General features: G+C 34.3%; 1 protein-coding gene across 1 annotated transcript; it reads right to left on the bottom strand.

The window, feature by feature from the left end:
• Positions 1-11,567: 11,567 nt before the first annotated feature.
• Positions 11,568-14,307, bottom strand: LOC133806545 (uncharacterized). The gene is made up of 3 exons (XM_062244633.1): positions 14,125-14,307; positions 13,849-13,917; positions 11,568-11,855 (listed from the first exon to the last, which is right to left on the bottom strand). Exons 1-3 carry the CDS (start codon positions 14,305-14,307, stop codon positions 11,568-11,570), a joined length of 540 nt encoding a protein of 179 aa, XP_062100617.1.
• Positions 14,308-16,204: the final 1,897 nt, after the last annotated feature.

Below are 16,204 nucleotides of genomic sequence, written 5' to 3'. Positions count from 1 at the left end.
TTCTGAGCCCCTTCTTCTTCCCCTGCATTTTAGAAAAGAACAATTTTGTTCATTGACATCTCAATGATATGAGCATATTTTGATGTGCACAAATCATTACTCTAATAATAGTAAACAATATTAAGGAGTAGCTAGTCTGAGTCATGATTGCCTTTTGAGTTGAGTTATTTTTAGAAAAAAACAAGGATTATTATACTAAAAAAATAGTGTATAATATTTTTATTGTTCTTGTGGTAATTATTGTAATCATGATATAACTAATTATCAATTATTTTTCTGTTAAACATCAGTTAAGTTTGATTCTTGGATTTAAAGAACTTAGCTGAGCTGTCCAAGTTCTAGAAGACCTATATATATGTGTGGCTCAAGTTTCAAGTTTCAGAACTAACATAAGAGAGAAAGCTGAGAAGAGAGCTCTGATTTTCAGATTGAAGAGGTTTGCCAAGAAGAACTGTTACAGAAGGTTTCGACTTAAAGGATTCCTAGGAGAGTTGAGTGAATCTTTGTATGAGTATGTGAGGAAATCTTTGTACTGTGAGGGGTTCATTCTTGAGTGAAAAATCAGAGTGTTTTGAGAGTGATTAGCTTGGTGATCTACTAGTTTTCTTGTACAGATAAGATTGGTGTATTCTAACCAAATATGAGCTTTTGTAATCTTAGTGAAACAATTGTCAAAGATCAATAAAACCCTTGGGGAAAGCTGGATGTAGGCTGACTATTTTGTTAGCCGAACCAGGATAAGTTTTGGTGTTCTTCTTCCTTATTACTCATATTTGTTTAACATGTGCTTTGGACTTAACATTGATAAAATATTTTTTCTGTTTTTGAACTTAAGTTTCTGATAATATAAACTTAGAACAGATATTTGTTTAGCTTTGATCTTCACCTTAAATTCTGTTTTTCTTCCCATAGTGGTATCAGAGACCAAGTTGCAAGGGTAATAAGATCAAAGCTACAAGCAACTACAGATCAAGATCTCAGTCATCACCATGGCATCAACTTCTACATGGTTTGATCTTGAAAAATTTGATGGAACGGGTAACTTCAGTCTGTGGAAAGAGAAGATGATGGCAATCTTGATATATCAAAAACTTGATGAAGCCTTGATCAGTGACACGAAGGATGCCAAAGAACCAAAAGAGAAGGATTCTTCAAGTCTTGAAGAGAAGAACTTGGTTGCAAGACAAGCTCGATCAGCCATAATAATGAATCTTTCTGATAGTGTGTTAAGGCAAGTTATTGGGGAAAAAAATAGCTGCTGGACTATGGAATAAGTTGGAACAACTTTACATGACTAAGTCTATAGCATCGAAAATATTCCTAAAAGGAAAGTTATATAGCTTCAAGATGAATGCCATGAATACTTTAGAGCAGAACTTTGATGAGATGACAAAGCTGGTATTAGCCTTGAACAATATGGGGGAGAATATATAAGAAGAGGATCAAGCTATGATACTCTTGAATAGTTTACCAGATCAGCAAAGAGATGAGAACTGTCATAATGTATAGTAGAGATACATTGACTTTGGAAGATGTCTTGAGCACACTAAGATCACGAGATGCAGAAATGACTTGGGACAAGGCAGCCAAACAACAAAGAACAGAAGAGAGTTTAATGGTTCATGACAGACAACCAAAGAAACACTTTCACAGAAATCATTCAAGGAGTCATTCACGAGGGCATCACAGGTCGAATTCTAGGCCTAAAGAAACAAGAAAATGTCACCATTGCGGAAAGGTAGGTCATCTCATCAAGAACTGTTGGGAGCTTAAGAAAAAGAAAAGGGAAGAAGAGTCTAAAGTCACACAGCAAGATGGCAACACATGAGATAATTATTACAGTTCAGATGGAGAAGTTCTTGCAGTCTCACAAGATCGAGAAATTAAAGAATGGATATTGGATAATGGGTGTACTTATCACATGTGCCCCATTAAAAACTGGTTTATGGATTTACAGGAAGTAAAACAAGGCAGTGTATTAATGGGTAATGATCATAAATGTTCTTGGGATTGGATCTATAGCTATCAAGAATTCTGATGGAACAGTCAAAATCTTGAATAAAGTCAGATACATACCAGATTTAAAAAGGAACTTGATTTCACTTGGAACCCTTGATGATGAGGGATACAATTATAAAATTAGCAAGGGTACTATAAAGATCACAAGAGGACAGTTAGTGGTGTTTAAGGGGATTAAAAGAAATGGTCTATATGTGTTAGATGGGCAAACAGTACTACCAGCTCAAGCTTCATTTGTAAAATAGAACATAGTGGACTTAAAGACATGGCATCTTTGAGTGGGTCATATCAGTGAAGCTGGGCTCATTGAGCTTTTCAAACAAGGTATTCTGTCAAATTATGAACATGTAAACTTACCATTTTGTGAAGTTTTTGTACAGGGCAAACAACATAGACTAAAGTTTGACACAAGAAAATTTCGAGCTACAAGAATATTGGAATATGTACATTCTGATTTATGGGGACCTAGTAGAACAGCCACAAGAGGAGGTAACAACTATTTTTTGTCAATATTGGATGATTATAGTAAAAAGGTTTGGGTCTATTTACTTAAACACAAACATGAATGTCTTGACAAATTTAAAATATGGAAAACATATGTTGAAAGTCAAACTGGTTTTAAAATCAAAACTTTAAGGACATATAATGGTTTGGAATATATTAATCATGAGTTTGATAAGTTGTGTTTAGACTATGGTATAGAAAGACACAGAACCGTGGTGAGAACTCCTCAACAGAATGGGACAGCAGAATGAATGACTAGAACCTTTCTGAATAAAGTGAGGTGCTTGTTACTTGAGTCAGGACTGAAGAAATCTTTTTGGGGAGAAGCTTTAAGTACAACATGCTACCTGATTAATAGAAGCCCCAACAGTACAAATAATTTCCTTACACCCAAAGAGAGATGGACAGGTAAATAACCTAACTTAAATCATCTTAAAATTTTTGGATGTGCTGCCTATGCACATCAAACTAATGACAAGCTAGAAAATAAGGCTACTAAATGTATTTTTATAGGATATCCTCAAGGGGTCAAAGGTTACAAATTATTTGACATTGAATCTTCTAAAACAATTATTAGTAGAGATGTAGTGTTCAATGAGCTTGATTTTCCTTTTGAAAGAAATGAGAAGGGTACTGTTTTTCATGATGCAGGAATAGAGCAACAAGAAGAAGATCAAATAAAAGGATTAGAAATGGAAACAACTCCTTCAGAAATCAATGAAAAGAATGATGACATAGATGAACAACAAGATGATAATATGAAAGATTATCAACTTGCTCGTGACATACAAAGAAGGGAAATTAAGCCACCAATCTGATTTGCTGAAGCAAATATAATTGCTTTTTCTTTATCTGCTATGTCAACAACACCAAATTTGGAACTTGCCAGTTATTCTGAAGCTATAATGAGAAAATATTCATACAGTTGGAAGGCTGCCATGGAAGAAGAAATGAGGTCCTTAAAAGAAAATGAGACATGGACATTGGTACCTAGACCCGAGGGACATAAAGTGATAGGATGTAAGTGGATTTATAAGCTAAAACCAGGCATAAGTCCTACAGATCCTATGAGGTATAAGGCAAGGTTAGTGGCCAAGGGTTACTCACAAACTGAGGGAATTAACTATTCAAAAAAAATTTCACCTGTTATCAAGCTTAAAATAGTAAGAATGATGCTTGCTTTAGTTGTGCAATTCGATTAGGAGGTAGAACAAATGGATGTTAAAATAGCCTTCTTGAATGGCAAGTTGGAAGAGACTATTTTAATGGAGCAACCCAAAGGATTCAAAGTTGAATCTAAGTTGGAAAATTTGGTGTGTTCGCTTAAGAGGTCCTTGTATGGCCTTAAACAATCACCAAGGCAATGATACAAAAGATTTGATGAAGTGATGTCTAAAATTGGTTTCAAAAGGTCAGCCTATGATACATGTCTCTATTTCTCAGGTTTGAATTCAAATTTTCCCACTTTCTTGCTCATCTATGTGGATGATATGTTGTTCATGGGAAAGAACATACAAGAAATCAAGAGAGTTAAGGAAGTATTGAATGGAGAGTTTGAAATGAAGGACCTAAAACCTGCTAAAAGGATCCTTGGAATCGAAATCCATAGAAACAGAACTAAAAAAAGGATGGTGCTTACTCAATCTCAGTATGTGCAATCACTTGTGAACAAGTTTAAGATGGCAGACTCAAAAGAAGTTCTTGTCCCATTGGGTGGACACTTTGAGTTATCAAAAGAGCAATCACCCACAACTCAAACTGATATAAATCAGATGAAAAATATACCTTATGTTGAAGCTATTGGGAGCATAATGTACTCTATGATTAGCACCAGACCTGATATAGCACATTCTTTAAGTGTATTGAGCAGATATATGTCAAATCCGGGGCAGGAACATTGGAAATGAGTAAAATGGTTACTAAGGTATCTTAAAGGAACATATGATGTTGGTTTAATCTACCAAAAGAGAGGATCACAGATTAATTTGGAAGGCTTTGTTGATGCAGATTATGCATCAAGTAAAGATGATAGGAAGTCTATCACTTCCTACTATTTTCTCATAAATGGTTGTTGTATTTCATGGAAATCTTAGCAGCAACCTATAGTGACATTGTCCACCACTAAATCCAAATTCATTGCAACAACAGAAGCTTTCAAAGAGGATACATGGCTTTCGGGTATACTAAGAGAGATCAAAATTTTGAAAGAAAAGCTACTATATATTCAGATTCTCAGTCCTCAATTCAGTTATGCATAAATCCTGTTTATCATGAGAGATCCAAGCATATAGATGTGATACACTTCTGGATAAGGGATAAGATTGAAGGAGGAGAAATAGCTCTCGAAAAGGTGGACAGTGAAGAGAATGCAGCTGATGCTGGTACAAAGATTTTGCCTGTTCTTAAGTTTCAACACTGTTTGGAACTTATGAATGTTGGAAAAGGATAAATCTGAGTTTCTTCCCCAAGGTGTTTATAATTAGTCATGTCATGATTAAGGATGAATTTGTGGTAATTCTTGTAATCATGATATAACTAATTATCTGTTATTTTTCTGTTAAACATCAGTTAAGTTTGGTTCTTGGATTTAAAGAACTTAGTTGAGCTGTTCAAGTTCTAGAAGACCTATACATATGTGTGGCTCAAGTTTCAGAATTAAGATAAGAGAGAAAACTGAGAAGAGAGCTCTGATTTTCAGATTGAAGAGGTTTGCCAAGAAGAACTGTTACAGAAGGTTTCAGCTCAGAGGATTCCTGGGAGAGTTGAGTGAATCTTTGTATGAGTGTGTGAGGAAATCTTTGTACTGTGAGGGGTTCATTCTTGAGTGAAAAATCAGAGTGTTTTGAGAGTGATTAGCTTGGTGATCTACTGGTTTTCTTGTACATATAAGATTGGTGTATTCTGACCAATTATGAGCTTTTGTCATCTTGGTGAAACAATTGTCAAAGATCAATAAAACCCTTGGGGAAAGCTGGATGTAAGCTAACTATTTTGTTAGCCGAACCAGGATAAGTTTTGGTGTTCTTCTTCCTTATTACTTATATTTGTTTAACATATGCTTTGGACTTAACATTGATAAAATATTTTTTCTGGTTTTGAACTTAAGTTTCTGATAATATAAACTTAGAACAGATATTTGTTTAGCTTTGATCTTCATCTTAAATTTTGTTTTTCTTCCCACAGTTCTAGTATTATTAAAACATTTGCTATTGTTATACCAAACAAAATCAGAACTAGATAACAAACACATCAACAAAGAATAGATAATAATCACCACATAAGCAGAAATAATAGCTGAAAATAAAAGAATAAACACTAGGAATTATACTGGTTCAAGTCACAATGTGTGACTCTACATCCAGTTTATCAGCTCGAGCAAATTCATGATGAATGGTCAATGTGACATACAACCAAAAACACACTCAAGAGTCTTAGCTAATTACAAGGCTATGTACCAAGGAGAAACAAAATGAGACTAGACAATGTTACACATTCCTTTTCTTGTCATCCCCTTTTACTTTTCTCTCTCCCTCTCTCTCTTAAATTTCTAGATTCTTCTTTATCACAAAAGAAATACTAGCAATCAATCAAAGAAATACAATCTTTGACTTTACACCTCATCACAACTCAACTAAGTAAATAAGGAAATCATAGCTGCAGAAAAAATGATGCTCAATGTTTCGACATTCAAAACGCATGTCACAACATTCGCATAACAACAACACCTTAAGTTGAATCACTCATCCACAAATTTCCACCTTGAGTCAAGCTTGAGGTAATACTTCCATCAAGTCTTCATAGTGAATTTAGCTGACTATCTCCAGATCTTCAATTTGGCATAGCAACAACCCGAACATTGATCAAGTCCAGGCATAAATTGAACTTATCACTTGTAACAGGCTTCGTATTCATATCAACAGGATTGTCATCTCTATGGATCTTTTCAACAGTCACTAATCCTTGAGATATAACATCTCTAATAAAGAACAACCTAAAATCTATGTGCTTGGTTCTTTCATTGTACATGTGATGCTTCGTCAAGTGTATTGTGCTCTGATTATCACAGAAAACAATTGTCCTTTCCAGTTTTACCCCAAGCTAACTAATTAGACCATTTAAACAAATCGCCTCCTTAACAGCTTCTGTAGTAGCTATAAGCTTTACCTACCCCAGTTGTTGAGAGGGTCACAAAAGGTTGCAATGAAGCTTTTGAACTAACAACATACCCAAACAATGTAAACACATACCCCATGAGCGTTCTTCTCTTATCAAGATCCCCAACAAAGTCAGAACCCACATAACCAACCAAATTATTCTTTTCTCTACACTATCAATCTTCCTGAAGTGTAAACTATGACTAGTAGTACCCCTAAGGTACCTAAACACCCATTTTACAACCTCCCAATGATCTTTCCTTAGATTTTCCATATAACGACTCACCATGCTTGCAGCATAGGCTAAATCTGGTCTTGTGCACACCATGGAATACATAATACTCCCAACTGCACTAGCATATTGAACTTTAAGCATCTCTGCCTTATCCTCTTCAATAATAGATGATTGAGCAGAAGAAACCTTAAACTGAGAAGCTAGAGGTGTTACAACCTTCTTTCACACTACCATATTGAACTTCTCTAACAGTTTCATGACATAGCCTTGTTGAGTGACTAACAATTCACCTTTCTTCTTGTTCCTCAGTATCTCCAAGCCTAAAATCTTCTTGGTTGCTCCAAGATCTTTCATTTCATATTCAAAACTCAACTACAAATTAAGCTTTTGAATTTCAATCATGCTAGTTAAAGCAATTAGCATGTCATCTATATAAAGTAGTAGAAACACCCCCAAGGTACCATCTATCCACTTCATGTACACACAATTGTCATAAAAGCTTTTTACATACTTGTTTCTCTGCATAGAATCATCAAACCTCAAATACCACTATCGCGAAGACTGTTTAAAACCATACAAGGTTTTTTGCAACAAACACACCTTGTTCTCACTCCCTTCTTGTATGGAGCCTTTGGGTTAAGCCATATAAATTCGCTCTTCAAGATTTCCATATAAAAAAGTTGTTTTTACATCCATCTGTTCTAGCTCCATATCAAACTGAGTAACCAAAGCCAACAACACTTGAATAGACATGTATTTAACAAGTGAGAAAACTTCATCAAAGTCTATTCCTTCTTGTTGCGTGAAACCCCTAGCCACCAGTCTAGCTTTAAACCATGGCTTATTAGCTCTTATATTATCTTCTTTTTTCTTGTAAATCCATTTACAACTCACCAATTTCTGCCTTTGAGGTTTATCAACAAGTATTGACGGTTGTCGTTTGCCGTGTCAAATTTAATTATTTATTTTAATCACTTATACCAGCTACTTCAGTATAGCGGTAAATAAGGGTCGAACCCACGAGGACTATGATTCTAATTATTATTCAAAATAAGAATAAACAGAAATTAACTAGGGGATTTGGTTTTAAAGATTAATAGCATAAAATAAAATAACAATTAAAAGAGTAAAGATTAAATATTAACGATTCAAGAACTAAGGAAACTACGGTTTTAAAGAAATAGTCAAGAGTTACTATCCACCTTCAACAATCAATCTATCAACAAAGATAAATACTATTCCATTATTTCCAATTAAACTATTAACCCTGCAGATAACACTTAAACAATCAAGTATCCTAGTTTCCCGATTATAATTAATAATAGCTAAGCGCTCTTAACTAATCTTTTTTACCAAGCAATACACTCATTAAGCATGCAATCTATTTAACCTAGGAAAAATATTACACTCTATGGAAACAGGTTAATGTAGGCAACAAATTCATTAAGCATGCAATTCATTTAACCTAGGTTCTATTTTTCATCAAAATCAAGACACCTGTCACAATACCCTAATTGTAATTTATCACTCGACTTAGAATCCTAAACTATTAGGTGAATAACAATCCTAAGATGATAGTAAAATAATCCAGAACCCTAATTAGCGGCCGTCTAAACAGGATTTTACAAGATCCATGACATTCAAGTAAAAAAATAGAAGCAATTTAATACAATGGAATAAAATGAATAAAATTTATCAATGCATTCAAGATCTCATGGCTAGGGTTTTGAAATAACCATCAACTACAAGAAAACTACTCCATAAACAAATTCATATTCACAAACATAAATATTCAATGAAAACAAAGAAGTTTTGAGAAGAAAAAAAAACTAAATTGAAGAATAAAGATGACGATGTATTTCTTCTCCTCTGCCACTCTAGACTCTAATACGCAATCCAAAATTATTCTAAAAGTTAAACCTAACCCCTTTTATAGCCCCTTGAAAGTACATTTGAAGTTTAAAGTTGAATTTTCCAGAAAATCAGGCGTTGGCCGCGGCTTGGGACATTGCTGGCCGCAGTTGCTGGGCTTTGTTGCTGTGGTCGCGGCCTGGGATGTTGCTGGCCATGGCTTGGGATGTGGTTGGCCGCAACCATAGCATTTTTTCTATTTTTTCATTTTTCTTCAGCTGCAGCCACTGATAGTATTTTAACCATAACTTCCTCGATATAGTTCAGAATTAGATGATTCAAAAAGCTATGGAAAGCTAAGAAAAATATCTAAAAATTGTATTTCATAAAATATTTCCAAAAGAGTAGTGGAAAATTGTAATCAAGTGTGAAGTATCAGACTTGTAATTCCGAGCTTAACCATTGCTTGTAAAACATCTCAAATTCATTATTTTTCATGTAAATGTCTTGAAAATCCTAAAAAAACAAAATAAACTAATTAAACATATATAAACAAATAATCAAGTGCATAATCATAGAAGAATAATGAATTAAAAATAGAAAAATTTGATACTTATCAAGTATCCAGGTTTTATTCTTATGCAAATAGTCCATTTCCTCTTGCATTGCCAGTTGTCATTCTTCTTTGTTTTTACTTCTAACAGCTTCCTCACATGTATTTGGTTCTTCATCTTCAAGTGCTTCAGTCATGAGAAAAGCAAATGTAATTAAATATGCACAGCCACACCTGACTGGGGCAATTCTCAATCTCTTGGTTCTATCACGAGCCAACTGATAATCCATTAAGTCATCTTGATCATTTTCTCCACGTTCGTCCTCCTGGTGTTCCACCTCAATTCCAGTTGTTCTATCAGTCGAAATGGATGCCAAATCACTAAGTTCTACCTCAATATCATTCTTCTTTTGAGCACTAATTCCAATACTCTTGCTACATTCTCCAATTTCCTTCATGCAGTGTTCAGACTCCTTGAAGGTGACATCACAACTCACAAAACACTTAGAAGTGTTTTCTTCTTGATACCATATCTTGAAGCCCTTAACACCATTTGGATAACCCAAAAACATACACTTCTTGGCTCCCGTATCTAGGTTTCCCTGCTTGACATGGGCATATGCAAACACAACAAAAAAATTCTCAAGTTGTCATAACTTGGCGGTGATCATGTCCATATCTCTTCCGGGGTTTTGAAATTAATGGCACTGGATGGACAATAGTTAATCAAGTACGTGATTGTGTTAACAACTTCTCCCTAAAACTTCTTTGGCATATTGGCACTGAAGATCATACATCTAACTCTTTCCAAAATGGTCATGTTCATACATTATGCGAGACCATTTTGTTGAGGTGTACAAACCACAGTCTTGTGACAAATCATCTATTTTTCCTGACAGAACACATTGAAGGCATCACTGAGATATTCCACTCCATTTTGCGTCCTAAGCTTCTTGACCTTCTTCCATGCCCGAACCTCTACCATCTTCTTCCAAAGTTTGAACTTCTCAAACGCTTCATCTTTGGATTTCAAGATGTACACCCAAACCTTTCTTGAGTAATCATCAATGATAAACATGAAATATCTACCACCGCCTAGAGATTCATTCTTTGACGACCCCCATAAGTCTGAATGAACATAGCTCAATGTCTCCCTTGCAGTAAATGATGAATTCTGAAACTTAACCTGTATAGCTTTACCACAAACAAAGTTTTCACAAAACTCAAGTTTATCAAGATTATCACCACATAATAAATCTTGTTTCTGAAGCTCTGCCAACCCATGTTCATTGACATGTCCAAGCCTCTTGCGCTAGAGTTATGATTTTGACAGGTTTGAGTCAGCCACTATTGCTGCAACTCCAATGATTGTACTACCTTGCAATATGTATAACCCATGGCTCCTTATACCTTTCATCACAACCATAGACCCTTTCGAGATTTTTAGTACAACATCAACACATTTATAGTTAAAACCATGTTGATCCAATGTTCCAAGAGAAATGAGTTTCTTTTCAACTCAAGAATATGTCTAACCTCAATAAGAGTCCTCTCCACTCCATCACGAGTCTTGATCCTCACTGTTCAAATTCCCACAATCGTGCATGGCCTGTTGTTTCCAAGCAACACTTGACCACCATCAATCTCTATGTAGCTTTCAAACCAATCCTCATTAGGTCTCATGTGAAATGAACACTCGAAGTCCATAATCCATTGCTTATCTGAGTTGTTAGGTGCAACAACTAGAACATCATCACTTTCACATCCTTCCTCAAGGACTGTATCATTAGCTTGCTTGGTCTCCTTTGTCTTATCATCATTATTTCTCTTAGGACATAACTTTCTTAAATGCCCCTCTTCATGACAATGATAGCATTTTACTTTCCTAACTCCTCTAGATTTTGATCTAGACTTATTTCTACTTTGGTGCTCCCTTCTATCATTTATTCCTCGTACTACTAGTCCTTCCCTAGTTTTCTCATTTGACTCACTTTTCCATTGTAACTTATTTGAATTCAAAGCACCAACAACACACAAAAGTCTCATAAGACTTTGGCAATGGGTGTAAGAGGACTAACACCTTGTCATCATCATCATACACAACCTGAATATTTTCAAGATCTAGACAAAGTTTATTAAACTCGTTTATACGCTCTTGTAAATCTTTACCTTCGTACATATTGAAGGTAAAGAATTTTGCATTCAAATACAATTTGTTTGACAGGTTCTTCGTCATGAACAACCTCTCCAACTACAACCAGATTTCAGCAGCCGTCTTCATCTTAGAAACCTCCCTTAACACCTTATCACTTAGACTTAAGATAAACGTATTATAGGCCTTCTTCATCATCTCTTTCTTATTTTCCTCTGAGTATGTCGTAGGCATCCGAGCCTCCCCTAAAAGTGCTTCATTAAGGCTGAGATTATTAAGCAATGCTGTCATCTTCATTATCCAGTGCGAAGAATCATTTGAATCATCAAACTTTTCAATTTCTTGCTTTGATGTCGAAACAACCATAATGACCCCACTGACAAACACCTTTTTAACCAAATTTTAACGAGCAATGGCAACAAATTAACAAGGAGAACAAACCTGGCTCTGATACCACTTTGGTACGCGAACCAAAACCAGAACTAGTTCACAAACACACCAACAAAGAATAGATAACAAACACCATGCAAAACAACATAAATAATAGCGGAAAATAAAAGAATAAACACTAGGAATTATACTAGTTCAAGTCACAATGTGTGTCTCTATATCCAGTTTGATAGCTCGAGCAAATCTCCTATGAATGATCAATGATACAGTCAAAAACACATTCAAGAGTTTCAGCTAATTACAAGGCTGTGTACCAAGGAGAAACAAAAAGAGACTAGACAATATTACACTTTCCTTTTCCTGTCATCCCCTTTTACTACTTTCCCTTTCTTGCTATCTCTCCCACTCTTAAATTTCTAGATTCTTCTTTATTACAAATTAATCAAAGAAATACAATCTTTGACTTTACATCTCATTACAACTCAACTAAATAAATAAGGAAATCACAGCTGCAGAAAAAACAATGTCCAATGTTTCGATATTTAAAACACATGTCACAATATTGGCATAACAACAACTCCTTAAGTTGAATGACTGACTCATCCACATTTATTTTTTGCTCTTTTAAAAATTCCAATTAAAAAAATTGATATATTATATTTCTATTGTATTAATTATCATTGATTGATTGTTGATCTAATTTGAGTACTTTTATTAAAGACCTCAACAAAAAATTGAAAAGTAACAAAAAAAAATCAGCCACATTAAATTTACATTCTTCCCTTTAAGTATGGAGAGATTTGAACATTGTAGTTGAAATCAACTTTATCTTTCTTGTAATTTTAAGTTGAGTTTACATGTATAATTTATGAGAAATAGAATAGAGCAGAGAAGGGAGCATTACTTTTGTTAAGCAAAATACATATTGTATAGTCATATATATGCATATTATGTCCATTAATATTGTTATGGGATATATACACATTATTAGGTTTTCTTCAAATGTTACTTTTCAATTTTAAGCAGTCTTTTTGGAAAGAACTAGAAAAAGATTTTGAAAGGGAAAATTGAGGCTTTATGCTTTTTTTGATACCTGAAATTTCGTTTTTAGTAATTACTAAATTAATTAAATCAAGTAAATTAATTAAGGTGCATAATGGTAATTAAGTGTTGAAATAGATTTTACATCTGTCGGGACGGAATAAGAAATTGTCACGATAGAAATTGAACACAATAAAAAGACAGTGCAAAAATAATAAAGAACACAACAAATTTTTACAAGGTTCAGAAACCCTTTCGGATAACCTACTCCTTGGGGCCACACCCAGAAAATAAAACCAATTAATAAAGAATCACAAATACAAAATATTGACTTAAACAAAACAAGACTCCCTCTTAAGATTTGTCGCAACTTTGTTGTACTTCTCTTCACTAATCTGATTCTGATTAAAATGCTCAACCATTTGAACTCCTTTCAATGGCCAGCGAGTACTTGCATCCACTCGATGCAATGCTTGGAAGAATCTTCTCTCGAAGACTATAATAATTGTGTTCAAATTACAACATGTATTCACTCATGAATGTGGTATAGACTCACCACAAAACTAAACACTTTTTTTACTACAAGAAAACGTGAATACAATGATCTTGAATACAAACTATGAACTCCCACAAATATTACAATTCACTCACAAACTATACACTGAGCCTCTTCATTCAAGAATCCATTTGAAAAGGCAGATTTAACATCCATTTGGAATAATTTAAAGCTAAGAACACATGAAGTAGCTAGCAATGGTCTTATGGGTTCAAGTCTTGCAATAGGGGCAAATGTCTCATCAAAATCAATTCCTTCAACTTGAGTGTACCCCTGTGCAACTAGCCTAGCTTTATTTCTTATTATGGTGCCAAATTCATCAATTTTGTTTTTGAATATCTATTTTGTACCTATAACATTAGTATGGCTTGGTCCAGGGACAAGGATCCATACCTCATTCCTTGTGAATTGATCTATCTCTTCTTGCATAACATTAATCCATGATTCATCACTTAAGGCTTCCTTCACGTTTTTTGGTTCAAATGTAGAAGTAAAGCAAACAAATTGAACCAAGTTTACATACCTCTTTTGAGAGAGCATACTATCTTCAAGATTGCCCAAAATGAAATTAGAAGGGTGATTCTTTTTTACTCTGGTTGAGGGTTCTTTTTTAATGGAGTCAGAAGAATTAATTGGAATTTCCTTTTCTGTTCATTTAGTTGTTGTCACGACAAAATCTGTGTCTGATACACCATTAGCAGTTGTTGTCGCCTCTGAACGATCTTTTGTCAGATCTGGTATCCCTTTACGCTGTTGAACATCAATGAACCTGTCAATTTCTTCCTCATGGGAGTACTCAGCTAGATCATCAATAACCACATTAGCAGATTTCATAACAGTTTGGATTCTCATGTTATAAACACGGTAGGCCCTACTATTATTGGAATAACCAAGAAAACTCCCAAATAGCTTTTGGAATCAAATTTGCCCAGATTCTCACGTTCTCTAAGAATATAACAAAGGCACCCAAAGACATGAAAATAATTGACATTAGGTTTTCTACCTTTCTAGAATCTCATAAGGAGTTTTATTTGTACTTGGACGCAAAAAAACACGATTAATTGTGTAGCAAGCAATGTTAATTACTTCAGCCCATAGTTTCTTGGTGAGTTTTTTGCTATTTAGCATAACTCTGACCATTTCCTGCAAGGTAAGATTTTTCCGTTCCACTACCCCATTTTGTGATGGGGTTTTGGGTGCAAAAAATTCATGCAAAATTCTAAAAGATTTACAATATTCATCATAGACTGAATTTTCAAACTCCTTACCATGATCACTTCGTATTCTTACATTTTTTCCAATATTGCAATTTTTTTTCAACTCTTAGTCTTGTACAAAGAGTTTTAAAAGCTCCAAATGTGTCTGATTTTTCTCTTGAGAAATCTACCCAAGTAAATCAAGAAAAATCATCACCACAGACAAAAATGTATCTCTTACCATTAATACTTTCGACTTGTATAGGACCCATAAGATCCATATGCAACAATTTCAATACATTTGAAGTATTAATATCAGATAGAGCTTTATGTGAAACTTTCAACTGTTTTCCCAATTGACATGATTCATACTTACCAGGTGATTCTTTACCCAGCTTGGGTATACCACGAATGAGACCTGCATTAGCAATCTTTTTCAAATTTTTGAAATTTATATGTCCAAGTTTTTCATGCCACAAATTAGTATTATTAAAACTAGGTGATGATGCATGACATGTGATTTTTTGTGTGAGTGTGTAACAATTATTCAAAGAGTGAGAGCCTTTAAGAACAATGTTACCACTTTGATTTACAACATTACACTCATCATGCAAAAAATTAACAAGAAAACCTTGGTCACAAATTTGGCTTATGCTAATGAAGTTAGCTTTCAGCCCATCAACAAGAAGAACATTTTTCAGTTTTGGTAACCCTTCAATGTTTAGAGTATCTTTTCCTAAAATATTTCCTGTCATTCCATCCCCGAAAGTTACTACTCCACACTTCAAAATTTTGAAGTTGGTGAGTATGCTGGCATTACCTGTCATATGTCTTGAACACCCACTATTAAAGTACCACGAACTAGATGCATGTAATTTATGACATGTAAAGGTAGCCAAACAAACTGAGTTATTTTTCTTGGCCCACATTGTTTTTTATTTGAATTTCTTTTGGTTAAGAATTGATTCATGCTACCAAAATATTTAACATAATTCTTTTTAAACAAATTCAACAGAGAAAAGCACTTAGGTCTTATGAGTCCTTTCATACCACAAAAATGACAAAATGAAACAAATTGTCCAGTGTTTTTCTTCAGAGAAATTCTCTTTAGTTGTAGATTTGTTGGAACAAATGACAACGTGTTCTCCGAAGAGCCACTTGTTCCTGCAAAATGGTTAGTTGTTACAACAGACGGATAATTCACAGATTTTACAAAAACCATTTTCTTAGAAGATTCAGATCCATTAGATCACAATCCATTGAAATCACCAGCCTTTTTTCCTGCTGAGAGAACATCATCCAAAATTCTAGATTTTGGATTAAGCATTTTGACACATTTTTGCATAAGATCACTTTATTTACTCAAATAATTAATTTCATTATTCTTTGAAGCAATAATCAACTCAAGTTCTTTAATTTTTTCAACTGATTTCTTATTATTGCTAGCAATTAATTGATTCTCGGAGCAAACTTTCAGTCATTGATTGTATATTATCTAGTAAGAATCTTTCAATGACTCCTCATCTAATTTAGATTCATCAGAGTCAATGTTA

This window comes from Humulus lupulus, chromosome X (genome assembly GCF_963169125.1).
Source record: "Humulus lupulus chromosome X, drHumLupu1.1, whole genome shotgun sequence".
NCBI classification, from domain to species: Eukaryota; Viridiplantae; Streptophyta; class Magnoliopsida; order Rosales; family Cannabaceae; genus Humulus; species Humulus lupulus.
This window is presented reverse-complemented; position numbering and strand designations above follow the sequence as displayed.